Source organism: Neophocaena asiaeorientalis, unplaced genomic scaffold (genome assembly GCF_003031525.2).
Source record: "Neophocaena asiaeorientalis asiaeorientalis breed wild unplaced genomic scaffold, Neophocaena_asiaeorientalis_V1.1 scaffold345, whole genome shotgun sequence".
NCBI lineage: Eukaryota > Metazoa > Chordata > Mammalia > Artiodactyla > Phocoenidae > Neophocaena > Neophocaena asiaeorientalis.
Window position 1 is genome coordinate 3954914 of NW_020175181.1, and position 26809 is coordinate 3981722.

The window sequence follows — 26809 nt, forward strand, 5'->3', positions numbered from 1 at the left end:
TGGTTCCTTTTCTTCTGTTTACAAGAATCCAGGTCTTCCTTTAAAAAAAGAAAATCCTTCACTGCCTTCTTTGACTTTGTAACCTCTTTAAGCCTATTATCTTATTCTTCTTAATTCTGACACATAAGAGTAGCTCTGTAGTTTATCAGCTCTACATTCTTACCACTCACTGGGTTCTTCACTTAGTGATTTCCACCTCAGCATTTTGCAGAAATTGCCCTATCAGAAGTTACAGTGACCTCCAAATTACCAATCCACATGTTTATCAGCTTTCATCCTGTTTAGTCTTTTTGTATTTTAAATTTATTTAATTTATTTACTTTTTTTTGTGTGTGTGTGGTACGTGGGCTGTGTTTTGGCTGTGTTGGGTCTTCATTGCTGGGCGCAGGCTTTCTGTAGTTGCCGTGAGCGGGAGTATACTATTTCTTGCGGTGTGTGGGTTTCTCATTGCGGTGGCTTTTCCGTGTAGCAGAGCACGGGTTCTAAGGCACATGGGCTTCAGTAGTTGTGGCACGTGGGCTCAGTAGTTGTGGCACACAGGCCTAGCTGCTCCGTGGAATGTGGGGTCTTCCCGGACCAGGGCTCGAACCTGTGTCTCTTGCATTGGCAGGTGGATTCTTAACCATGGCACCACCAGGGAAGACCCATTGTTTAGTCTTTTTGTAACCAGCTTCCACTCCCCCTGTTAGAGTGAGACACTGTATTTTTCTTTAGTTTATATGAGATCCTTTCTGCTTATCCCTTTAATGTAGGCATTTTTTAAATAAATGTAGGCATTTTTAAAAGGTTTTGACTTTTTTGTCTTTTTTTTGCGGTACGTGGGCCTCTCACTGTTGTGGCCTCTCCCGTTGTGGAGCACAGGCTCCAGACGCGCAGGCTCAGCGGCCATGGCTCACGGGCCTAGCCACTCCGAAGCATGTGGGATCTTCCCAGACCGCGGCACGAACCCGTGTCCCTTGCATCGGCAGGCGGACTCTCAACCACTGCGCCACCAGGGAAGCCCAAGGTTTTGACTTTTGCCCTCTTGTTTTTTATTCTATATATTATTGCCTGTGACGCTTTTATTACAATTTCATATCTATCTCTAGTCCTCACATCACTCTATCTCAGAACTGCATTTCTGACAGTCTGATAGACATCTCCCTAGATTTCTGGCTAGAATTCTAAACCTTATTTTCAAAATTGGAATTCACTGTTACATTTCTCCCGTCAACATATGCCTCCCATCCCTCCACCTTCCTCCATAGCTCCTAAAACACAAAATCCACTTATTATACCTGCCCAGTCTTTATTTTGGATATTGGTATTACTAATATTTTTGTTATTCAGCTTTATGTAATCAATTTCTTATTTTCTACTTTTACAATTCTGTATGAGGCCATCATCAAGACTTGAATTAATCTATTGGTCTGCTAATTCACTTACTTCCTTGAATTTTTCATTTTTTAATGCTGTACTTGGGTACATTCTTTTTGTCTGTACATTGAAGTACAGATTCTGGATTTCTGACAAACTGTGATCCGGGCAGGCAGCCTTCCCTGAAAACCAGGGCAGCATAAGTTCTTCTCTGTTTTATTATTTTCAACATCTTTTACCTATTTTTACAAGATTTATGGTAGAATAGTGTTCAGTATTTGTGGTAGCTGATGAGTATGGTTTAAGAAACTGAAGACTCAAGGAGAAAATCATTTCTGTAAATTGGAAAAATTTTCTGCCTGATTTTAGAAGGTTAGAGTTTAAGAGAAAAAGTCACTTAGGTGGGGATGACTTAAGTTTTCATTGTGCTTTTACTTTCTGTAGTATTTGACACTATTACTCTTACACTTCTTGGAAGTTATCTCATCCTTGAATCATGATCCTCTGACCATTCTATGTGTTACATTACTGTTACAAAATAAAGTCCACGTGATTTATGATGTCTTCCTTCATCTCTGTTAGCAGTTATCATTTTTTGCTTTCAGAGAATTGTGTATTTCCATTATAGTACTTAGTATAATATGCCGTATATCATTATTGCGACTGTTTGTGAACTCAACAGATTGTGTATTGGGTTGTAAGTAGGTTTTACTCTTTTTTTTACCATCCCTCCCCCAACCCCCATGTCTTATGTACCCAGTAGGTCCTTAACAAATGTTTGTTAAATGAAATTATTCCCTTAGTTTGAGATGCCTTTCCTGCTTGTGGATTGTAATCACTCTGACACATATTGCTAAATGACTGTGGGTAGGTTGCATAATCTCTCTTAAATATTTTTGTCCTGAAACTGGCAACGCCTTCCCTCAAAGGGTTAGGTTATAATTAACTAGTAAAATGCTTTGAAGAAGTTAAAGTTGAGCATTATGATCATCCTATTAAAGGTGAACTGTTAGTATCAGGTTTGTAGGTAAAAACTTTCCCAAAGCTTGAAGTTAATTAAATGGTGTTGAAGTAATTATTTTGTAGTATTTACATTTTGGTTATTGGCTTTATTTAAATCCCTGTATTTCTTTGGAGGGAAGGAGTCTTTTGTAATGCTGTTTATTCTGAGGTCTCTGTCACTGAGCCAAGTCACGACTGAAAGCCTTTCATTGTAAGAGTGGTGCAGCAGTGCAGTGCAGCAGTTAGGATGATGTGTGTCATATTATACTTGAACTGTTTTATATGCCAGAGGTCCTCAGACTTTCATGTACTAAGAATCATTCAGAGGCCCTCATTTAAAATATCCCACCTCCAGAACTCTAGTTTAGCAGGTTATGTTTGTTTAATGAGAAGTCAGGTGCTTTATGATTCAGTTAGTATGTGGATAACACTTTGAGAGACACTCCTGAATGCAACTGTAAAAAGCCAGTAGAACGTGAGAGAATGAGTAATAAATAAACACAAACTCATTTAAATCAATATTCAAAGAGTTATATAATAACTCACATTATTTAAAAAATGGCTGGACTTCAAATATTTTACTCTTTTGTCTTTAATTTAATAAGTACATAGTACTTATTCTCAGAGTGTGTTTGTGAAACTTCAGTACCTACAGATGCTCCATGAAAAAAGAGCTTGATCAAATAAGCTTGTGAAATGTTATATACTGTCTTCCATACTTAGAGCTATACTGCATGTTAACTTTTTTTTTGGCGGCACCTCGCGGCATGTGGGGTCTTAGTTCCCTGACCAGGGATTGAACCCAAGCCCCTTGCATTGGAAGCCTGGAGTCTTAACCACTGGACTGCCAGGGAAATCTCTGCATATTAACATATTAAAGACTATTACAAGTCCTGAAGCAAAAAACCTTGGACCTCATTGTTTCTCAAATTTATTTGTCCATGAGCCTTCCTTTGTTTCTCCTAATAATTTCTATTAATTTACAGAACAAACTTGGGAAAGTCTTGCCTTTTTTTTTTTTTCTTGGTATTGTGTGGAATTAAAAAGAAGTAGGGTATTTTTTATAATTAAAGAACTTAAAATCTTGTTATTTTTTATAATTAAAGAACTTAAAATCTTGCTTGAATGTCAAGACTTGGATGTGACACTTTAAAGATGGTAAATAGGGAGCTTCCCTGGTGGCGCAGTGGTTGAGAGTCTGCCTGCCGATGCAGGGGACACGGGTTCGTGCCCCGGTCTGGGAAGATCCCACATGCCGCGGAGCGGCTGGGCCCGTGAGCCATGGCCGCTGAGCCTGCGTGGCCGGAGCGTGTGCTCCGCAACGGGAGAGGCCACAACAGTGAGAGGCCCGCGTACCAAAAAAAAAAAAAAAAAAGATGGTAAATATATAATGCTAAATTGAATATAATTAAGTGCCAAAATGTAGAGTTGCAGGTAGCAGAGGGAAAAAGGTCAATTTAGGTTAGATTCTTCAGGTAAGATTTTGAGGGACAGATGGGTCTTGAGGGATGAGTGGTGAGGTTTGATTAGGAGTAATGCTGGCCTGGACTATCTAAATTGGTAAAGTAGTTTACAGGTATCAGTTTCTTTATTCACAAATATGTCTTAGCTTGGAACATATGACAGTGCTTCCTCAGTGACTTATTTGTTGAATGTGTTATATAGTAGTGCTTTTCAAACTAACGTATATAAGAATTATCTGGGGAATCTTGTCAAAAATGGTTTCTGATTGGATGGGTCATGGGTGGAGCACATTTGAAGTGACAAATGTAGAGGCTGATCAAGTCTTGGATCAGTAGTTGAGTAAGATGACCTTTGAGGCACACTTTAACCTTGGTATTTTATAAATATTCTAGGGTGGAGTGTCTGAGGTAGTAGACAGAGAACAATATTAGGAATGGAAGTACCTAAAATTCTAGGTTTTTTCTTTTTTCTCAAGTTCTGTCAGTCATTTGTTAGCTATATGACCTTGGGCTAGAGTTAGTTAACTTATGTCTGAGCTTCTCTGTTTACTCTGTTAAAGGGTGGGGTTGGAGAAGGCGAGGGCCTGAGGAAGTGAAATAATACAATTAAAAAAAACCCATTTCTGTGACCTCCCTGGTGGTCCAGTGGTTAAGAATCTGCCTTCCAATGCAGGGGACGCAGGTTTGATCCCTGGTCAGGGAGCTAAGATTCCACATGCCATGGGGCAACTAAGCCCGTGTGCTGCAACTACCGAGCTCACGTGCTCTGGAGCCCGCACACCACAACTAGAGAGAAGCCCGCATGCCTCAAACGAAGAGCCCGTGTACCGCAAGTGAGACCCAACACAGCCAAAAAATAAAAAAAAAAAAAAACAAAAAAACCCAACCATTTCTTAAGTACATTAAGCATGTTTACTGTTAAATACTATTACATGATTGAATTGCATCTTAAATGGTTTTTCCCACCTCTACGTGGGATGGTTTGGAAGTAGCTAACCAGTTTTTCTGGGGAACTTAAACTAATAAGCGGAGGTGTATGTTACACAACTAACATGTTTATTATCCTTACTTATAGACAGTTTGATGTTTGAATTTCTAATTGTTTTTTCCTTTGTGCCTTTTAGTACGAAACGTGGTCTTGTGGCTTTAAAACTAGTTCATGGTAAATTGTATTACAGCACAAAATAAAAAAATTGGTCTTTTTGTGAAAAACATTTTAGTAAGTGGATGTTAGTTCTATAGGTTATACTTGGATACCTTTAAACGTATATTGCGAGTATTTCTCATGTTTGCAAGTGGCTACATTTTGACTAATTATTTGTGTAATGTAGTCGTGTTGCTTTGGGAACATATGATACAGAAATGAGATTTATGAAATGGATAGTTTTTATATTTTTTCTTTTTTTAAAATAAATTTATTTATTTTTGGCTGCATTGGGTCTTCGTTGCTGCACGTGGGCTTTCTCTAGTTGCGGCGAGAGGGGGCTGCTCTTTGTTGTGGTGCGCAGGCTTCTTGTTGCGATGGCTTCTCTTGTGCAGCCCGGGCTCTAGGCATGCGGGCTTTAGTAGTTGTGGCGCGCGGGCTCAGTTGTGGCTCGTGGGCTCTAGAGCACAGGCTCAGTAGTTGTGGCACATGGGCTTAGTTGCTCCGCAGCATGTGGGATCTTCCCGGACCAGGGCTCAAACCTGTGTCCCCTGCATTGGCAGGCGGATTCTTAACCACTGAGCCACCAGGGAAGTCCCTATATATTTTTCTTAAAAGAAATTTGTAGCATAAAGGGAAATAACTCAAAAATGTTTAAATGGTAGTATATTGAAAATGATCATACATGCTTTTGAAATACTGATCGATAATCTTAAGTGATAAAGTATTAGCATATGAATTAAATCTTCTCTAAAGAAAAGGTAACCCTTTCCTCCACTCTCTTCCCCACCTATCCAGCATCCAAGGAATTGGGTGGCGAAGAGGAAAGCTGCTCCTCAGAGACAGTGACTCCCCTAGTTTGAAGACATGAAGCTAGGGAGGGATTAGCGGAAGCGTGTTGGATGGAGGTCTCGGGTTGAGAGATTGGTTACATTAAACAAATTAATTAATTGAAAGAGCAAATGAATAAATGTATTTGAAGATAATGGAAGCCGTGTTTCTCATTGGAAAGGACTTACAAACATAAAAAGGGCAAGTCTAGAAAGAAACTTAAGGTATGGAATTAGTTGAACGCATTCGTGTACACACATTTTAAAAATTATTATTTATGCACAGATAAAGAAATAGGTATAGATGTCTATATTTCTGTGTATCAATATAAATTCATATATTTCCTAGCTTTCTCTGCTGAGAGGACTCAATAGCAGTGAAACTCCAGTAACATTGAGCACACCTAGTGCCCAGATCTTGATTTCTGAATACTATCCTTGACTGAAAGGAACCTGAGCTTAATTTCTGGGGTCAGGAAGGGAGAGTACTAGATGAGCCTACAGATTGATTACTTTTGTGCCAGAAAGTAAGGAGGTACTCAAAATGATGGGGACATGTCAAAAGAATATTAGAACCACTTTGAAAGGGCTCCTGATGGCCAAATCTTGTATAATTTGAGCAAAGAAATAGAGTAATGGATTAAAACCCACAGAATAAAGTAAGAATCCATGAATCCATACTGATACAAATAAATGAGTGAATGAATTGAGTAAGGAGGGTTGGGGAGGGAAAATTCTTTTTATTTTTTGGTTGCATCGGGTCTTAGTTGTGGCACTCAGGATCTTTTGTTGCGGTGTGCAGGCTTCTCTCTAGTTGTGGCACACGGGCTCATTAGTTGTGGTGCGTGGGCTTCAGAGTGTGAGGACTTAGTTGCCCCGTGGCCTGTGGGATCCTAGTTCCTTGACCAGGGATTGAACCGGTGTCCCCTGCATTGCAAGACAGATTCTTAACCACTGGACCATCAGGGAAATCCCAAGAAAATTCTTTAAAGTAGGATGCCAACTAAAACATATAGGAGTGATACGATTAGATAATTACCACCATGATGGTATTGGATAAAGGCAAGAATAGTCAATGAATGCTGTGGCTAGTGGGTGGAGGTTTGTTGAGGAACAGGATATTGGTGAATTATCAGAATGATTTCACATAAACTAATCAAATACAAAGGGAAAAATAGTGACTTTACGGTGGAGAAACCTGGCAGACACCAACTTGACTAGGTGATCAAGGTTATACCTAATGATGGGTAGGTATGGTATGCATAATATCATGTCTGTATATTCTTTCTATGAGTGTTATGGCCTGACTTGGGTTACGAGGAACATCAGGTAGATGCCCACATCACAAAGGGGATGAGGAGCCAAGCAGGAACCACCTTTGACTGACCCAGACTGATAGTCATCCTGGAAAATAAAAAGCCTATATTCTTTACAGTCAAGGGCATGAAAATGGGGAGAGACTAAAGGATTGTTCCAGATAGAAGGAGACCGAGGAGATCTGATAAGTACACACAGTATATGTTCCTGGTTAGGATCCTGAACCAGAAAGGAAAGAGAGACCTTGTTGGGACATTTGATAAAATTTGAATGTGTCTGTGGACTGGCTCTGTGTTATATCAATGATGAGTTCCTAATTGGGAGGGTTGAATGATGCTAATATAGCAGAGTGTTCTAATTTTGGGAGTTACACACTGGAGTATTTAGGAGAGGAATGATGAATCATGTCATAAAAAGTTGTATCTACACATATTCTGTAGGCTTGAAACTATTTTAAAATAAAAACAAACTAAACATACTTTTCTGAGGATAAATTTATCTTTCTAACTTTTTTGTTTCTGTATTTATAGATTATTACATTTTGCTACACTTGTAGAGAGATTCCTTCAGTAAATGTTTATTGGTTGAATAAGCACTGTACTTTATCCAAGAATTTAAGAATTCTGTGAATTTTAATAGGATAATAAATACATTTTAAACTTTGTCTTTCAGAAAGCTGAAGTTGATGGTAGTTTAAGTGATAGCCATGTGTCTCCTCCAGCCAAACGCACTTTGAAACAACCTGATTCTGTTTGCAAAGACAAATCAAAATCACGAAGTACTGGTCAGCGAGAGGAATGGAACATATCAACTGGACAGGCCAGGTGAGAATGGAGAACTCCTCCATTGTTTTTTCATGAATTATTTGATGTGATTCAGGGCTGATAATTGCTAATTTTCTTAAATTGTAAAGCTACCGGGCTAGAAATACTTATAAATTGTATTAAGCTTATTTTATAATTTCTGTATGTAATTTTATTTTCTCTAAATATGCCAAAAATATATGTAGTATGTAATAGAAACTAATATTACTAAAACAATAAGAATTTTGATAGGTCTTGAATGTGCATACGTGTTTATAGTCCTGAAAATTTAAATAAAAACATGGTTAAAATTATATTTTTTACTTGAAAATAAGATAAAATCTCCCCTTCCTAAAATTAAGTATTCCACTTGAATTGGTATACTAAAATGTAATAAAATCTAAATTAATTTTTAAAGAAATCTTTTCATCTATCTGGTTGTTTTCAACTTAAATTTGCTTTGTGTCTGTTTTGATATGTATTAGAAAACAATTTTACTCACTTAACCAAAGTAAGTGGTACTAATTTAATGTAGATAGGATAGGTGTATACACACTCAGAAAAGATTTAAAATTTGAGCTTAGAGTCTTTAGCTTCTCTTTTTTCCAGTGTTTGATGTAGAAGTGCTGATGATGTGCCAACTGCAAACCAGAAGTAAAAGGGAATTCCCTTTTGACAATATTTTGATTTTATGTGTGTAGGTAAATTCGGGATACTCTTAGGCTTTAATGAAAATAATCTTTGCAGTTATATAGATTTTGACAGGCATTGTACATTTACTAGTCTCTAAAGAGTCTTTACCTATTTTAATATGTATTTAAAATTTTTAATTTTGCATTGTCTGGGAGTTAAGTAGATTATGTGAATCATAGTTATTGATTTTTTTTTTAACTTTACCATACTCCTTCATCTGTGAGATGAAATAGATCCAGATAACTATAATGATGTTACTTAAAATAAGTACAGCCCTTTACTTACACTTCTACACTTGATCTATCTGTTGTAATCTGTATCCTGTATTTATTAAATGAGTGAATCAAGCTTCTTTTTCTAGTAAATGCTCTAAAAAGTGTTCTTGTAGTGTTAAAAGTTTGACCTTTAATTGTAAGATAATTTTAACAGTTTAATTCAGGTGTAAGTCTCTGATACCGTAGATTTCCCACATCTTATCCACTCAAATCTTTTATGTAAATTAATCTTGATCATGTCTTTCATGTAAAAAGGCTTAAAATTCTTTTGAGGGGAGAGAGTTTTGCTTCCATTTAGGTACCTTAGAGTTTGATATTCCTTTAAAAAATATTAAGTACATTTTGAATAAAAAGCTTAAGAAATAATGAATACTAATAAAATTTACTGGTTTTTTTTTTTTGGCAGGAGAATAATGTTTAGCAGTTCACAGAATTTTAAAAGTTTTTTGAGTTAAACTTTCATCAAGGGATGTGATTAAGTGCTACATGTTAGAATTAGACTCTTAGTGTTTCAGATGACCTGAAAAGAAAGTGCCATTTGACCTATCAGATTCAACATAATTGAATTTTAGGGAAACTTGTAGTTAAAGATATTTTAGATTTTGAGATAGTATAAATACAAAAATCAGGATTTATTTGAAGGCTTGTATTAATTTTTATGTCATGAACCTGAGAATCCTAATTCCTTTATTTTGGTACTCTAAAGTCTTAAGAGCATCTAAGGTAAAATGACTTTCACAAAAGTTCTTTCACAAAAATAATTTGTTAAAATACAGTTCATTGGAGGAAAATTGAATATAGATGAAAGTTAGTATTACCTATGAAAAATAATGAATCCTAAAGAACTTTGTTAACAACCACTATATTCTTTTTTTTTAAACAAGTTATTTAGTTAGTTTATTTATTTACGGCGTTGGGTCTTCGTTGCTGCGTGCGGGGCTTTCTCTAGTTGCAGCGAGCGGGGCCTACTCTTCATTGCGGTGCACGGGCTTCTCATTGCGGTTGCTTCTCTTGTGGAGCACGGGCTCTAGGCACATGGGCTTCACTAGTTGTGGCACACGGGCTAAGTAGTTGTGGCTCGCAGACTCTAGAGTGCAGGCTCAGTAGTTGTGGCGCACGGGCTTAGTTGCTCCGTGACATGTGGGATCTTCCTGGACCTGGCCTCAAACCCGTGTCTCCTGCATTGGATTCTTAATCACTGTGCCACCACGGAAGCCTAACAACCACTAAATTCTTTAAAGAAACTACTGTTGATTGGTGAAATAACTTATTTATTTATTTTTTTTTAAAAAACATTTATTAATTTATTTTTGGCTGCGTTTGGTCTTCGTTGCTGCGTGTGGGCTTTGTCTAGTTGCGGCAACCGGGGGCTACTCTTCTTTGCAGTGTGTGGGCTTCTCATTGTGGTGGATTCTCTTGTTGTGGAGCATGGGCTCTAGGCATGCGGGCTCAGTAGTTGTGGCATGCAAGCTAGTAGTTGTGGCTTGTGGGCTCTGGAGTGCGGTCTCAGTAGTTGTGGTGCACGGGCTTAGTTGCTTCACGGCATGTGCCTGGACCAGGGCTCGAACCCGTGTCCCTTGCATCGGCAGGCGGATTCTTAACCACTGTGCTGCCAGGGAAGTCCCGAAAATTTTGTTTTGTGGTCAGATGATGAAGGAGTAGTGAGGTGAGGCAGAAATGTAATCACCATTGATGAGGCTCATTAGAATGAAGGCTGGTAGTGGTTAAAGTCTTTTCAAATGATTGATTTTGCTGAATTGAGGTTTAAAATTCTCATAAATCATTGAATGCCTTGGGTTTATGTGGGAAAGGGAGAATAAGTAATGATTTTTGAGTCTGATATTGCATTTGCAGTGTGCTTCACATAAAGATGTAGAAACTTTTTTTTTTTTTTGCGTTACATGGGCCTCTTACTGTTGTGGCCTCTCCCGTTGCAGAGCACAGGCTCCGGACGCGCAGGCTTAGCGGCCATGGCTCACGGGCCTAGCTGCTCCGTGGCATGTGGGATCTTCCCGGACCGGGGCACGAACCCGTGTCCCCTGCATCGGCAGGCGGACTCTCAACCACTGCACCACCAGGGAAGCCCTAGAAACTTCTAATGTAATAATTATCTAATGCAGAGTGATACTGTCTCCATTTAAAAAATTTAGGATACAGAGATATGGGGAAATATCCCGCACCCACACCCCCTTCCCCCCCCTCTCTTTAACATCTTTATTGGAGTATAATTGCTTTACAGTGGTGTGTTACTTTCTGTTTTATAACAAAGTGAATCAGCTATACATATATCCCCATGTCTCCTCCCTCTTGCATCTCCCTACCTCCCACCCTCCCTATCCCACCCCTCTAGGTGGTCACAGAGCACCAAGCTGATCTCTCTGTGCGCTATGCGGCTGCTTCCTACTAGCTATCGATTTTACATTTGGTAGTGTATATATGTCCGTGCCACTCTCTGTTTGTCCCAGCTTACCCTTCCCCTTCCCCCTGTCCTCAAGTCCATTCTCTTAGTAGGTCTGCGCCTTTATTTCTATCCTGTCCCTAGGTTCTTCATGACCTTTTTTTTTTTTAGATTCCATATATATGTGTTGGCATATGGTATTTTTTTTTCTCTTTCTGACTTAACTTCACTCTGTATGACAGTCTCTAGGTCCATCCACCTCACTACAAATAACTCAGTTTCATTTCTTTTTATAGCTGAGTAATATTCCATTGTATATATGTGCCACATCTTCTTTATCCATTCATCTGTTGTTAGACACTTAGGTTGCTTCCATGTCCTGGCTACTGTAAATAGAGCTGCAATGAAGATTGTGGTACATGGCTCTTTATGAATTATGGTTTTCTCAGGGTATGCCCAGTAGTGGGATTGCTGGGTCATATGGTAGTTCTATTTTTAGTTTTTTAAGGAACTTCCATACTGTTCTCCATAGTGGCTGTATCATTTACGTGCAAGAGTGTTTCCTTTTCTCCACACCCTCTCCAGCATTTATTGTTTGTAGATTTTTAGTTGATGGCCATTCTGACTGGTGTGAGGTGATACCTCATTGTAGTTTTGATTTGCATTTCTCTAATGATTAATGATGTTGAGCATTCTTTCATGTGTTTGTTGGCAAACTGTATACCTTCTTTGGAGAAATGTCTGTTTAGGTCTTCTGCCCATTTTTGGATTGGGTTGTTTGTTTTTTTTGTTATTGAGTTGCATAAGCTGCTTGTATATTTTGGAGATTAATCCTTTGTTGATTCGTTGCAAATATTTTCTCCCATTCTGAGGGTTGTCTTTTCGTCTTGTTTATGGTTTCCTTTGCTGTGCAAAAGCTTTGAAGTTTCATTAGGTCTCATTTGTTTATTTTTGTTTTTATTTCCATTTCTCTAGGAGGTGGGTCAAAAAGGATCTTGCTGTGATTTATGTCTCAGAGTGTTCTGCTTGTGTTTTCCTCTAAGAGTTTTATAGTGTCTGGCCTTACATTTAGGCCTTTAATCCATTTTGAGTTTATTTTTGTCGCAGCCTCTTTTAAAAATAAAGGAGACTTCATAATCATAAAGGATTTATTAGAGGATTAATTTAAGCAGTGAACCCACCTGGTTACATTTTAAGTGACTAATTTTTGGCAACCTTGATTTAAGAGACTTTTTAGGCACCTTTATTATTGTATAGGCAGACCAACCCTTAAAATCCCAATATTCTCTATTTTTATACCCAAGTATTTCATATTCTATCTCCTTTTTCTCATTTTTATAAAGAGAAATGATAATTGTAAAATGATGACAATAAACTATAATTGGTAATTGGATTGATTGAAGAACAAGTTTGTTTCTCCCCCCACCTTAAAATAGATCTTTCATTAGCAATGAAATAAAAGCCAATTACGCACTGTCTTTTTTTTTTATTTTTTTATTTTTTGCGGTACGCGAGCCTCTCACTGTTGTGGCCTCTCCCGTTGCGGAGCACAGGCTCCGGACGCGCAGGCTCAGCGGCCATGGCTCACGGGCCCAGCCGCTCCGCGGCATGTGGGATCTTCCCAGACCGGGGCACGAACCCGTGTCCCCTGCATCGGCAGGTGGACTCTCAACCATTGCGCCACCAGGGAAGCCCGAGATGGAGTTTTTTATTTTGTGTTTTTGATAGTCTGAAGGCACAGAATAGTTTTTGTTCATACCTTTAGTCATCCTATCTGTGACCTTTATTAGACAGGGGCATTTATAATTAATATTTATAACATTTATAATTTTACATGAAGAATGCTGGAATAACCAAAAATGTTAGAATATTTTAGTTAAAAAATGTTGTGCAAACCACATAGATAAGCAGATGACAGTCATATGTACTGTTTTTTGAATGTCCTCTTTCCCCCCTTTTTTATTTACTCTTTGAAAATGATAATTGTTGGATATTTCAAAAAATACTCTAGTAAGTTTAAATTGATAGCTCTTTTACTATGTAACAATTTAGCTTTTGGTTTTGAATTTCTAATTATAGTAAGGCGTACTGTGACTTTTTTCATAAGTCTTCATGTTTTAATGACCCTTTAAGTATCTTTCTAGTGACTTAACATTTCTGTTCCTCCACCAAAAGGGAGAGTTGTGCAATAGATTTTGAGAAATTAGCTAAATTTTCATTTATTAGTTTAGAATGTGTAATATAATACTTTGAGGAAATTATTAAGTGGTGTTGGTGTTCAAATACTTTTTTCGTCTTACAGTTTATCATTTGAATAACTTTGTCATTGTTTGAATTTTATGTTGTCAACAAAAACCCATAGTAAATGTCTGTGACCATTGTTACTTATGGCGTCAGCTAACTTTATGATACATATTAAGCGTAAGCCTTTTCATTGGATTTTAATTTATAGAGTTGAAGACAGTAAGTTCAGTTTGTAATCTGTTATTAAAACTTTTCTTGAAGTAATGAAACGACTTGTAGCTAGTATATTTTATTAATTGGTATATTATCAGTTTTAGGGTAAAAAATGTCTTTACTCTTAAAAAAGTAACATTACATTACTGACATTTTAAAGATTAAAATGATTCCACCAGTATTTGCATTTCTTGCTTCTTTAAATGAATGTTGATGTGTTTGCATATTAAATATAATTGTGTTCTAGGTTAACTTCTCAGCCTGGTGCTACATTACCAAACGGACATAGTAGCTTATGTGAGTATTCTGTTATGAAACTGGTTAGTATTGAAATTCTTATAATGTTGTTAAGAGTATTAAAGTGGGGTAAAATAGCGTAATTTACTAGTATGCTAAGTATACTGTTGGAAGTGACTGGATTTCAGTCATGGTAAATATGTAATTGTTAAACACTGAGAAATCAGTACAACTGAAATAATTTAAATTATTATAGCAGATTGTAAACAGTTATAGAAATTTTAGATTTTGGATATTAAAGCCATTTAAGAGGTTATAGTAAGCTTTTTATAGTCTTTTAAAAGTAATTTTTGATTTTTTTCTTTCTTTTTATACTCTATACTTTGAAATGGAAATTTCTCTCTTCTTGTAGCCCTTCGAAGCCATCCCCTTCGAGGCGAAAAGAAGGGAGATGGGGACCTTTCTTGTATAAATGGTGACATGGAAGTCAGAAAAAGTTGTCGTTCCAGGAAAAACAGATTTGAAAGCGTGAACCAGAGTTTGTTATTTGATCAACTAGTAAATAGGTATGAATGCTTTTGCAGTCAGCAGTTTCATGTAACTGTTGGTTTTCTTAAGCCAGTTATGTTTTAAAAAGTAACTTAAGCACTGACTTAGCGATCAATACAATTATTTAAAAACTTAATTTGAATTAACCATGGCTAGCAATGATTGTCAGTTTCTGGTTACTTTATTAGATTTAATACAATTTATGTGATAGCTCATTTTTTCTCATACTTTTTAAAGCTCTTGTGCATAGATAATATAAAAAGTAATTTTATTTTGACTTCACTACTATAGTCCTTTAATATTTGCTCATTTAACATTTGTGTTTTTGACAGTTTTCAAGCAGCATTAAGTTTCATTATTGATATATAGTAGGCATAGTTTTACTTAGTCAAGATTCTGAATTGAAAGTCTTTTGAGACTGCACATGTTGGATGTAGCCCAGCTGACTGTTCAGTGTCTGCATGCAATGAAACTTTATTCTTTTCAGCTAATAAATCATCCTCCTTAATCACTGCAGTAGCCTGGAGAAGTGAGGTCAGTGTAATTGCTATTTGAAATGAGAAGAAATTATATTCTATAGTGGTAGTGTCAAAATTAGTTATTATTCGTTAAGTACTTAGATCAGTATCTGGGCTATGTGTGTGTTTAAAACATAAAATGTGCCAATGTTACCATATATTTTGTGGATGTCACTGTCCTCTAATTTCTAAAAGTATCTATTCAGTTAACCTTATATTAGCTTTAAACTTTTTACAAATCCTTTTTTCTATACAATTTTTAACACCATCTTCAAGTAAAAGGATTCGAATTTTTTTTGGTAGTCAGTTATTTGTAGTAGCATTATGAATTTAAATATTTGGAGACTTATAAACAAAGGTCTTATATTTGTAAGTTTTATTATATTAAGGTAGAAGATGTCCTGATTCCATCTTTTTTTCTTTTTTGGCTGTGCTGCATGGCTTGTGGGATCTTAGTTCCCCATCCAGGGATTGAACCTGGGCCCCAGCAGTGAAAGTGCTGAGTCATACCCACTGGACCACCAGAGAATTCCCTGTTTCCATCTGTTTTGGGGGCATTATCTTCTGGTGGATGCCAGTTCAGAAACAGATATTAATTGGGATGTTAGGTACAGTTACATATCAGGATTTAATTATGCGTTGACGAAGAGCTCTTTTACATGTATGACACAGTGTTTGATTCCATGGTTGTCTAAACCCTAGTTTTATTATATAATTGTAGTACTGCTGAAGCTGTACTACAGGAAATGGACAATATAAACATTAGAAGGAATCGTCGATCAGGAGAAGTAGAACGGCTTCGAATGTGGACAGATACAGAATTTGTGAGTATATTAACTTAACTTTAACAACCTTTGCACGTAGTTTTTGTTTGGACTGAGGAATTGAGAGAGAGAGAGAGCAGCATTTGGATTTTCTTGAATTAACAGAATTGTTCCTTCTTCGTTTCCAGTTTAATCTGGGATTTTATTGTTTTCTTTCTTCTTTTATCCTTACCCCCCTTGCCACAACCTTCCCCAAAAGACCCTCTACACTTCTGCAGAGGGTCATCTTAAAGTCCACCTCTGATTCTGTCACTTTTCTCATCGGAACCTTTAACGGTCTTTTTTTTTTTTTTCGGCACTGTGCGGCACGTGGGATCTTAGTTCCCCACCAGGGATTGAACCCGTGCCCTCTGCATTGGGAGGGCAGAGTCCTAACCATTGAACCAACAAGGAAGTCCCTTTAATGGTTTTTTAATGTGTACTGAATTAATTAAAAACACCTTGACCTTCATAATCTGGTTTCAACTTTATCTTCTCACGTACCATTGCCCAAATATAAATGAATCATTCTTATTCTCCTATCTTTTACTCCTGTTAATACTTCTGGTTAAGGCCTGATGCAGTTCTCCCTTTGTTTCAAGGCTCTTTTCAGATGCTTCCTCCCCTCCTCCCCCAAACACGCCGGCAGGGGCGGATTAATCTTTTTGAATTCTAGACTCTTCTGTACCTTTTGCTTGTGGGATCTCAGTTCCCTGACCAGGGATTGAACCCTGGGCACAGCAGTGAAAGCCCAGAATCCTAACCACTAGGCCACCAGGGAATGCCCACGTACCTTTCTTTATGGCATTAAACTTGTTCTAGTTTATTTTATTTTATTATTACTTTTTATAAATTTTATTTATTTATTTTCAGCTGTGTTGAGTCTTCGTTGTGGCGCGCAGGCTTCTCATTGTGGTGGCTTCTCTTGTTGTGGAGCACGGGCTCTAGGCACGTGGGCTCAGCAGTCGTGGCTCGTGGGGTCTAGAGCGCAGGCTCAATAGTTGTGGTGCACAGGCTTGGCTGCTTTGTGGCACGTGGGATCTTCCTGGACCAGGGCTCGAACCCGTGTCTCCTGCATTGGCAGGCGGATTCTTAACCGCTGTGCCACGAGGGAAGCCCTCTACTTTCTTTTATAGTTACCTGTGACTTGACTTGTTTTATCCTACTAGGCTGTAATTTGCTTAAGGGAGAAAGTATGTCCATGGCATTGTAGTTTTACATTTTCAAATATTTTATAAGTTTTATTTGTTTTTCCTCTTGTTTCTTACATGTATTGAATTCAGTAAGGTCCATTTTCATGAATCTTTGCCTTGCAAATAGGTCCTCAGTAAATTTTATTGAATGGGCATGTCCCATTGGGTTAATGATATTTATAGCTGGGAATAAAATTCATGTTAATATTTGACAGATTTCTCTCTTTAAAAGGAAAACATGGACATGTATTCAAGAGTGAAAAGGCGAAGAAAGTCACTGAGAAGAAATAGTTATGGGATACAAAATCATCATGAAGTCTCTACTGAGGGTGAAGAAGAAGGTTTGTGAAAGCACCTTATGAAATAAATACTACAAAGTTCAGGTGGGAGGGAAGAAAATATGTACAAGTAATATATGTGTAATATTGCTAGATGGGTGATTTTTGGCTTTAGAGGTCTATGTTACATAATTTGGAATAATTTTTATTCCATTGGCATTTCTGAGTATTCATTTTCTTCATTTGGAAAAATGCCTTTGCTGTACACTATGCATTGTTATGTAATATATCTTATTAGTAGCTATTGGTAGTCCTTAAGTGACCTAATCTGGTGTAGCATTTGCCATGGGCTGATTTGCGTGTTAGGTGAGGCCTCTTTTGTATTTAGGTACGTTCTAACTGAAAGTCTCTGTCCATAGCCACCTTCTATCCATAGCCTCTAAATCTTGGATTATTTGGGTCTCAAATTTAGTTATGGACAGAGGAGTAGTAAATGGTACAGTAAAGAGAGACAGCCAGAACTAGTGGAGGGAGTTGTACTGCTCTTTTCTGAGGCCTGTCTGGGTTTTGAATTGATGAATCCTGACTGGATTTGTTGGCTGGAGCTGGGAACAGATGAAAGCACGTTTGCCCCAAGGATTATAAATTGATGACCAGTGCATCCATAGGATTTAATTCTGTAGGTGTTAACCTTCTTTATTAAAATGGATTTTCAGAAGATTTGGTATACTGTAAATGCAAGGTAATTGTATTTCACCAGGGAATCTTATTAGTTCTATTTGTGTAGCTTAGATGGAGAAGAATGGGTTTATTTCTCAAATTCTGTAATTAATATATTATTAGCAAGTTTTGAAGAGGTGATATTTCTAATGAAGGTATTTTATTGAGCAGATATTATTGTTGTTACAGCTAGAACCTCTATATTGCTTCCTTTGGAGAAAATCAGTATAGGTGAGACAGATTTATAATGTGATTTTTGCCTTATCTTTAACTGAACATCTTTGTAGATTTCCCAGAGTAGATTTGCCATGTATAGAATTTCTTCCCATAATAAATAATGCAGGGTTTTTTTTCCAAAAGTAATTTTTTTGAAGGTTTAAGGAAACTTATTTGGGTGCAAGTGATTTATAGTGTTATTTAGTTAAGTAATACTGTATTTGCTGATTTTCTCTATAACTTAATAGTAAACATTTAGGGGCTTCCCTGGTGGCGCAGTGGTTGGGAATCCGCCTGCCAATGCAGGGGACACGGGTTCGAGCCCTGGCCCGGGAGGATCCCACATGCCGTGGAGCGACTAAGCCCGTGCGCCACAACTGCTGAGGCCTGCGTGTCTGGAGCCCGTGCTCCAGAGTAGCCCCCGCTTACCGCAACTAGAGAAAGCCCGCGTGCAGCAACGAAGACCCAACGCAGCCCAAATTAAATTAATTAATTAATTTTAAAAAACGACAGATGTAAAAGAAAATGCCTTTCTTAAAAATATTAGTTCTCTGCTAAATATATCAATATGATCATATTTGAGCTCCTGATTTACCTATGACCTTTCAATCTTTTTTACTACCTTTTTGGTCATACAAAGCAATAATAGGATGACTCAAAACTTTATTACAGCACACTTCATTCAATGCCCGATTAACCACTGAATAAGGTCAATATTCACATACTACTTGATAGTTCAAAAAAAAATGCTTAAAAGATAATTACTTATCTTACAGCAAGAGCAATTTTTGTTGGCAGTATAATGATTTGTTAGGCCTGTTGACAACAGGTAAACACAGATTAGTCATTTTGGTAGAAAAATTCAGGCAGGGATTGGGAGAGAGCATAAAGTAGATTTCTGGGTATTGGTAATAGTTTATGCCTTGACATGAGTGATCACTTTATGATAATTCACCTAGCTATACATTTAAAAAATAAATTACGGGACTTCCCTGGTGGTGCAGTGGTTAAGAATCCACCAGCCACGGCAGGGACGCAGGTTAGATCCCTGGTCTGGGAAGATCCCACATGCCGTGGAGCAACTGAGCCCGTGCGCCACAGCTACTGAGCCTGCGCTCTAGAGCCCTCGAGCCACAACTACTGAAGCCAGCATGACTAGAGCCCGTGTTCCACAACAGGAGAAGCCACCACAATGAGAAGCCGGTGCACCACAACAAAGAGTAGCCCCTGCTCACCACAACTAGAGAAAGCCCGCACGCAGCAATGAAGACCCAACGCAGCCAAAACTAAATTTTAAAATAAATAAATAAATAAATAAATAAATAAAAAGTAAATTATAATGTACATAAATTCTAAAAGTTTATTTTTAAAATGTGGTTTGGGGGACTTCCCTGGCAGTCTAGTGGTTAAGACTCTGTGCTTCCAATGCAGGGGGCATGGGTTCTATCCCTGGTGGGGGAACTAAGATTCCACATGCTGCCTGGTGTGGCCCGAAAATATAAATTAAAAAAAAAAGCAGTTTGGCTATAGCTATAATGTGACATCTATTTATAGTTTAAAATAAAAGTCTGGTGAAACTTTATAAGCTTATGGTCCTCAAATGCAATGTACTTTATGATCAACTTTTTAACCACAGGAATTGTCACTATAACACAATCATATTAAGACATTGAAAAAAATGTTAAAACTGTCAGCCATGCTCAGTGAAATAAGAAACTAAAAATGCAAAGGACTTTACAATTTACTCATGACATCTGAAAGCTTACTCTAAGTTTTTTAAAATGTTTATTATTATTATTATTTTTTTGGCTGCGTTGGGTCTTCGTTGCTGCACGCAGGCCCCCTCTAGCTGTGGTGAGCTAGGGCCACTCTTTGTTGCGGTGCGTAGGCACATCATTGAGGTGGCTTCTCTTATTGTGGAGCATGGGCTCTGGGCTCTAGGCGTGCGGGCTTCAGTAGTTGTGGTGCGAGGGCTCAGTAGTTGTGGCTCGCAGGCTCTAGAGTACAGGCTCGGTAGTTGTGGCACAGGGGCTTAGTTGCCCTGCGGCATGCGGGATCTCTTCTTGTATCAGGGATTGAACCCGTGTCCCCTCCATTGGCAGGTGGATTCTTAATCACTGTGCCACCAGGGAAGTCCCCATCAGGGTTCATTTTTAATTGTATTGATTTATGCTGTATCATACAATGTTGACATTTTTAAAGCTAACTTGTGCAGAAAGAATAAAATAAAAATATAAATATTCAGTTCTAGAGTGGACCAATCCTTGTGAATTAAAACAGTATTTTATTTTGTGTGTGTGTGTGTGTGTGTGTGTGAAACTAGAATCTCAAGAGGAAGATGGAGATATTGAGGTTGAAGAGGCAGAAGGAGAAGAAAACGATAGGCCATATAATTTGAGACAAAGAAAAACAGTGGATCGATACCAAGCACCTCCAATAGGTAAGAGACTCTAAGTAACTTCTTTCCTTTTTGTAGTAGAGTAGCTTATTCTACTCCACCCCTTAAAAAAAATTAGTGTTGCTGAATTTAAAAGAATGAAATCTCTTATAGCAGTTCTTTAGGGCAAGTTTCTCTGTGTGCCAGGTGGTTAAGTATTGATAATTCAGCTAAAGTCAGAAAGGGGCATCTTGGCCAGTAACCTATGTTTGTGTTTTGTTTTTGGTTTTTTTTTTTTGAGAAGGAAAAAGTTTATCTTTTTTTGGGGGGGGCACGCGGGCCTCTCACTGTCGTGGCCTCTCCCGTTGTGGAGCACAGCTCCGGACGCACAGGCTCAGCGGCCATGGCTCACGGGCCCAGCCGCTCTGCAGCATGTGGGATCTTCCCGGACCGGGGCACGAACCTGTGTCCCCTGCATCGGCAGGCAGACTCTCAACCACTGTGCCACCAGGGAAGCCCATATCTTAATGCCCTTAAATCTAATGACAGGTAATCAGTTCCACAGGTACCGTTTTACTGACTTTCTTCCCAGCTGTTGGGAAATTCCATCACTATTGATTCCCTCCAATTCTTAAAAAATTGAAATAAAATTCACATATCATGAAATTCACCATTTTTGCTGGGTTTTGCTGATTTTTAATCTATACAATTTATTGCTTTTTAGTATTCACAAGGGTGTGCAGTCATCACCACTATCTAATTCTAGGACATTTTATTCTACACTTCCATCCCCACAGCCCTTAGCAATCACTAATGTATTGATACTTTCTGTCTCGATAGATTTGCCTATATGTGACCTTTTGTGTCTAGCTTCTTTCACTTAGCATAATGTTTTCAAGGAAGAACCTGGATCATTTTATTCAAACTCTTAATGCTCTGAAGCAGTGATTGATTCTCTGGAATTATTAGAGTTACCTTACAAGAAGCTTGCCCAAGTATGTAGACATTTCTCTACTCCAGTTAAGAATCACTGTCAAAGATAGCCCTGTTAATAATGGGGGAGGTATGTTGGGACAGAAAAAAGATTGTGAGCCATTTTTCTAGTTTTTTTTTTTTAAAGCGTTATTAAAGAGGTATAATTTATATGTAGTTCACTGCCATTGCATATATAATATTTCATGTGTACAATTTGGCAAGCTTGAACTATCTGAGGGATATACCTATGAAACTGTCACCGCACTCAAGGTAATGAACATGTTCATCAACTCCCCCAAATTTTGTTCTGCCTGTTTATAATCTACTCCTAACTTTCTTTTGCCTCTCCACTCCTAACCCTCAGGCAGTGACAGATCTCATCTGCTTTCTGTCACCATAGATTAGTTTACATTTTCTTTAATTTTATATACAGTATATACTCTTTTTTTGGTCTGATTTCTTTCACTCAATATAATAATTGTAAGGCTCATCCATGTTGTCGACTTTAACAGTAGTGTTTTTCTTTTTATTGCTGAGTAGCATTCCATTGTATGGGTATATCACAATTTGTTTATCCATTCATTTGTTGATGGACATTTGGATTGTTGACATTTCTGGTGTCTGGCTATTATAAATAAAGTTGTTATGAACATATGTTTGCAAGTCTTTGTTTGGACATATATTTTCATTTTTCTTATAAACACCTAGGAGTGGAATGGCTGCGTTTCACGATTATGTGTATGTTTAAGTTTCTAAGAAATTACCAAACTCTTCCAAGGTGATTATACTGCTTACATTCTCACTAAGAGTGTATGAGAGTTTCAGTTGCTCCATATTCTTGCCAACATTTGGTGTGGTTATTTTTCCAAGTTAATTTTAATACATATTTATTTTAGTTTTAATTTACATTTCCCTAATTACTAATGATGTTGAGCATATTTTTATGTGCTGATTTGCCAACATTATCTCTGGTGAAGTATTCAAATCTCTTGCCCATGTTTTCAATTAAGCTGTTTGTTTTTTTATTATTGAAGTTTTGAGAGTTCCTTATGTACTTCAGGTATCAGTCCTTGTGATTTGTAAAAGTTTCTCAGTCTGTAGCTTTAAAAAAAATTCTCTTAATAGTGTCTTTCAAAGAGAAGAATTTGTAATTTTGATGAATTTCAGTTTATGAAAAAATTTATTATTTTTTTTGCGGTATGTGGGCCTCTCACTGCTGTGGCCTCTCCTGTTGCGGAGCACAGGCTCCAGACGCGCAGGTTCAACGGCCATGGCTCATGGGCTCAGCCGCTCCGTGGCATGTGGGATTCTCCTGGACCGGGGCACGAACCCGCGTCCCCTGCATCGGCAGGCGGTCTCTCAACCACTGCGCCACCAGTGAAGCCCGAAAAAATTTATTTTTTATAAATTTATTTATTTATTTATTTTTGGCTGCTTTGGGTCTTCGTTGCTGTGCACAGGCTTTCTCTAGTTAGCTGCGGAGAGTGGGGGCTACTCTTCTTTGTGGTGTGTGGGCTTCTCATTGCGGTGGCTTCTCTTGTTGCAGAGCATGGGCTCTAGGTACCTGGGCTTCAGTAGTTGTGGCACATGGGCTCAGTAGTTGTGGCTCACGGGCTGTAGAGTGAAGGCTCAGTAGTTGTGGCACACAGGCTTAGTTGCTCCAAGCCATGTGGGATCTTCCCAGACCAGGGATTGAACCCGTGTTCCCTGCATTGGCAGGCGGGTTCTTAACCACTGTGCCACCAGGGAAGTTGCTCTCAAAAATTTTTTAATGGGTTGTGCTTTGGTGATGTGTCAAAGAAATCTTTGTTTAACCCAAAGTCAAAGATTTAGCTTAGCATTCTTTTTTAGAATGTTTATTTGAAACTTACAGTATTTGCCACAAAGTTTTAATTTTTGTTGTGCTTCCTCTAGGCAGCATTTAGAACTTGAAGACATAGGACTGGCTTCTGTTCAGAAAGTTAACAGAACTAATTTCTTCTTCTTTAATACATCAGTTTATCAATTTATTATCAGTTATTTCTATGTTGTCTTTTTTTTTTTCTTTTTTTCTTTCAGTACCAGCTCATCAAAAAAAGAGGGAAAATACGCTCTTTGATATTCACAGATCTCCAGCAAGAAGGAGTCATATCAGGTATGTTTTGTTAGTTTTTTTTTTTCTTTTCCGTACGCGGGCCTCTCACTGTTGTGGCCTCTCCTGTTGCGGAGCACAGGCTCCAGATGCTCAGGCTCAGTGGCCATGGCTCACGGGCCGAGCTGCTCCGCGCCATGTGGGATCTTCCCGGACCAGGGCACGAACCCGAATCCTCTGCATTGGCAGGCAGACTCTCAACCACTGCGCCACCAGGGAAGCCCTGAAATTGTAATTTTGATGACCTTCAATGGTATTGAATAAGTTTGCAGTCCACCCAGCAATGTATCAGAGTGCCAATTTTTCCATATTTCTGCCGGCAAAACGTATTTTCAAACTTTTGGATTTTTGCCAGTCTGAGAATTGAAAATGAAATCTTGGTTTATTTTTATATCTCTTATGAGAGTAATTTTTCATATGTTTAAAAGACATTTACTTTTTTCTGAAATGTCTGTTTATAAAGTTTGCCTATTTTTTAATAGGTTTTTGCTCTCTTTTTTTTTTGTTTAATAACTATTGCTAATTTTACAAAAATTTATGACCATGTGAAGGTTCTTGCTTTTTAATCTATTTTTAGTAGTTCTTTCTTTGTATAGCAGAGAGATCAGTCGTTTGTCACAAATTGCCAGTCTTTTTCCTCAGGTCAGAGTTTGTCTTTTAACTTTGCCTTTGGTTGTCTTTACCAGAAAATTTTTTTTTTATGTCGTCAAATTTATCAGCCTACTAAGACTTTTAGATTTTGAATCATAGTTAGAAAAGCCTTCCCAAATCCAGAGTTTTAAGGAAGTTCACCTTTGTTTATTTTTATTTTATTTTTTTCCCATTTAGTATACTGATTTTTTTAAATTTAATTTTTATTGGAATATAGTTGATTTACAATGTTGTATTAGTTTCAGGTGTACAGCAAAGTGAATCAGTTATGCATATATAACCTTTGTTTATTTTTAATGTTTCATTTTTTACTTTTTAATTTTGATCCATTTGAATTTTATCCTTGTGTGAGATTTGTAGTATGGATCCAACGTTTTTCCCAGGTGGAAAATGAGTTGTCCCAACCTCATTTATTCAATAAGTCTATAATTTCTCCATTGATACCAGTTGCCACATTTATTATCAAATTATATATAATGTATAAATATTATATTACATAAAAGATGCCCCTGTCCTTTTTTTTCCCCCCATTATTCCATTCTTCATTCTTATATTTATTCTCAGGTGGTTATTTCTATATGTGAGAACAGTTAATTTCTGTATATTAATTTTGTACCCCACTTCTTTATTGGGAATGCCTCGAGCATGTCCCCATTAAGATTGATGATTAAGAAATAATATTTTGTGGTAATGGTATTATATCTTTAAGGGTTGGTGGTTGTTAATAATCTTGCCATTGGGGCTAATAGGATTTTTTGGGTTTTTTGGTTGTTTTTTTTGGGCCACACTGGGCTGCTTGTGGGATTTTATTATAGTTCCCGACCAGGTTTGAACCCAGGCCCTCCGCAGTGAAAGTGCGGAGTCCTAGCCACTGGACCGCCAGGGAATTCCTAGGGTTTGTGTTCCAATTAAGGATTTTGTACCTCAACCAGCTTTTGAGCCATTTTTACTTCAGTGTTGAATCTTAGCTTCTGATGATCTTTTTTCTGTACTTAATTTTTCCTATCAAAGTAATACATAGACTTGGTTCAAATAGCTACTAGACTAGGTTTAATAAAAGTAATATTCCCCAACCCACTTTTCCTCACCTTCAATCTTATTCTCATTTAGCAATCAATTTAAACATTTCTGCTTTTGGTTATTTTGATAGCTATTTCCATATACTATATAAATGACATTCTATTTCTTGTCTTTTGATTTCTTCCTCAGCCTTATACAGTTGTAACACTAACCTCAGTTCTTCTTTGGTCACAGGAAATTTGAATCATTATACTTGAATCTCCATTTTTGTTTCATTAACTATAGACAGTATCTTTTGACTCCTCACTTTTAAGATTAGGACCTTAATATCCACTCTCTCCACTTCACTCCTTCTACATTTTTATATTGCCAAGACTGATAACACTTACAGTTTGTTCTGGGACAGTTATTAAGCCTCACTTGATTTATTTCTAGGTTAATTCTAAGAGTTGAAAACCAATGAATAGTTTTTACATTTCTATGAGTAATGACAGTGTTTTTCATCATAGAGCTATGTAGAGTGCTAGAGTTAAATATCCTCTGTGGATTTTTTTTTTTTTTTTTGTGGTATGCGGGCCTCTCACTGTTGTGGCCTCTCCCGTTGCGGAGCACAGGCTCCGGACGTGCAGGCTCAGCGGCCATGGCTCACGGGCCTAGCCGCTCCGCGGCATGTGGGATCTTCCCGGACCGGGGCACGAATCCGTTGTCCCCTGCATCAGCAGGTGGACTCTCAACCACTGCGCCACCAGGGAAGCCCTCCTCTGTGGATTTTATTACTACCTCTGGCCACTCAATGGGAAATGCTCCTGGAATTAAGTTTATTCTTTCATTCAACAAATCTATGTTGTATATCTTCTGTACACACCAAATATCATTCAAGGCATTGGATATTCAGAAGTTAAAAATGTAAAAATCCCTGTTCTCTCGGAGCTTACATTCTACTAGAGGGAGATAAACTAATGGATACATAAACATAGTGTGTCAGATCGTGACAAATGCTTGGAAGAAGATAGTGGGGTGAAGGGGAACATAGAGTTCAAAGGGATAGGAATGGGGGCGATTGTATCACCTTCTGCACAGCCTACATATTCCTTCAGGGACAGGAATGTGTGGGGCTTCTTGAAGTGATTCATGTAAATGGAGAAAAAGGACCCAGTGAGATCTCCTGATAGTCTCAGTAAAGGTGATGATTTCAAGAGTTCTCCTTTTTAAAAAATAAACAAATAATTTATTTATTTAGCTGCGCTGGGTCTTAATTGAGTCGTGTGGGATCTTTAGTTGCAGCATGTGGGATCGTAGTTGCGGCATGTAGGATCTAGTTCCCTGACCAGAATTCCGGCCCTCTGCATTGGGAATTCGGAGTCTTAACCAGTGGACCACCAGGGAAGTCCCAAGAATTCTCC

At 37.9% G+C, this 26809-nt stretch overlaps 1 protein-coding gene across 4 annotated transcripts in view; it reads left to right on the forward strand.

The window, feature by feature from the left end:
• Positions 1–26809, forward strand: part of LOC112412789 (ATPase family AAA domain-containing protein 2B-like) — a 113150-nt gene that overhangs the window by 13704 nt on the left and 72637 nt on the right. For all 4 annotated transcript variants that reach the window (XR_003005859.1, XM_024764504.1, XM_024764505.1 and 1 more), the window contains exons 2-8: positions 7785–7936; positions 13986–14035; positions 14388–14541; positions 15764–15866; positions 17271–17379; positions 20576–20692; positions 23663–23738. Coding sequence is in view for 3 of the 4 variants with exons in the window: in XM_024764504.1 (XP_024620272.1) it covers positions 7785–7936; positions 13986–14035; positions 14388–14541; positions 15764–15866; positions 17271–17379; positions 20576–20692; positions 23663–23738 (761 nt within the window). In the remaining variant the exon portion in view is untranslated. The remainder of the gene's footprint in view (positions 1–7784; positions 7937–13985; positions 14036–14387; positions 14542–15763; positions 15867–17270; positions 17380–20575; positions 20693–23662; positions 23739–26809) is intronic.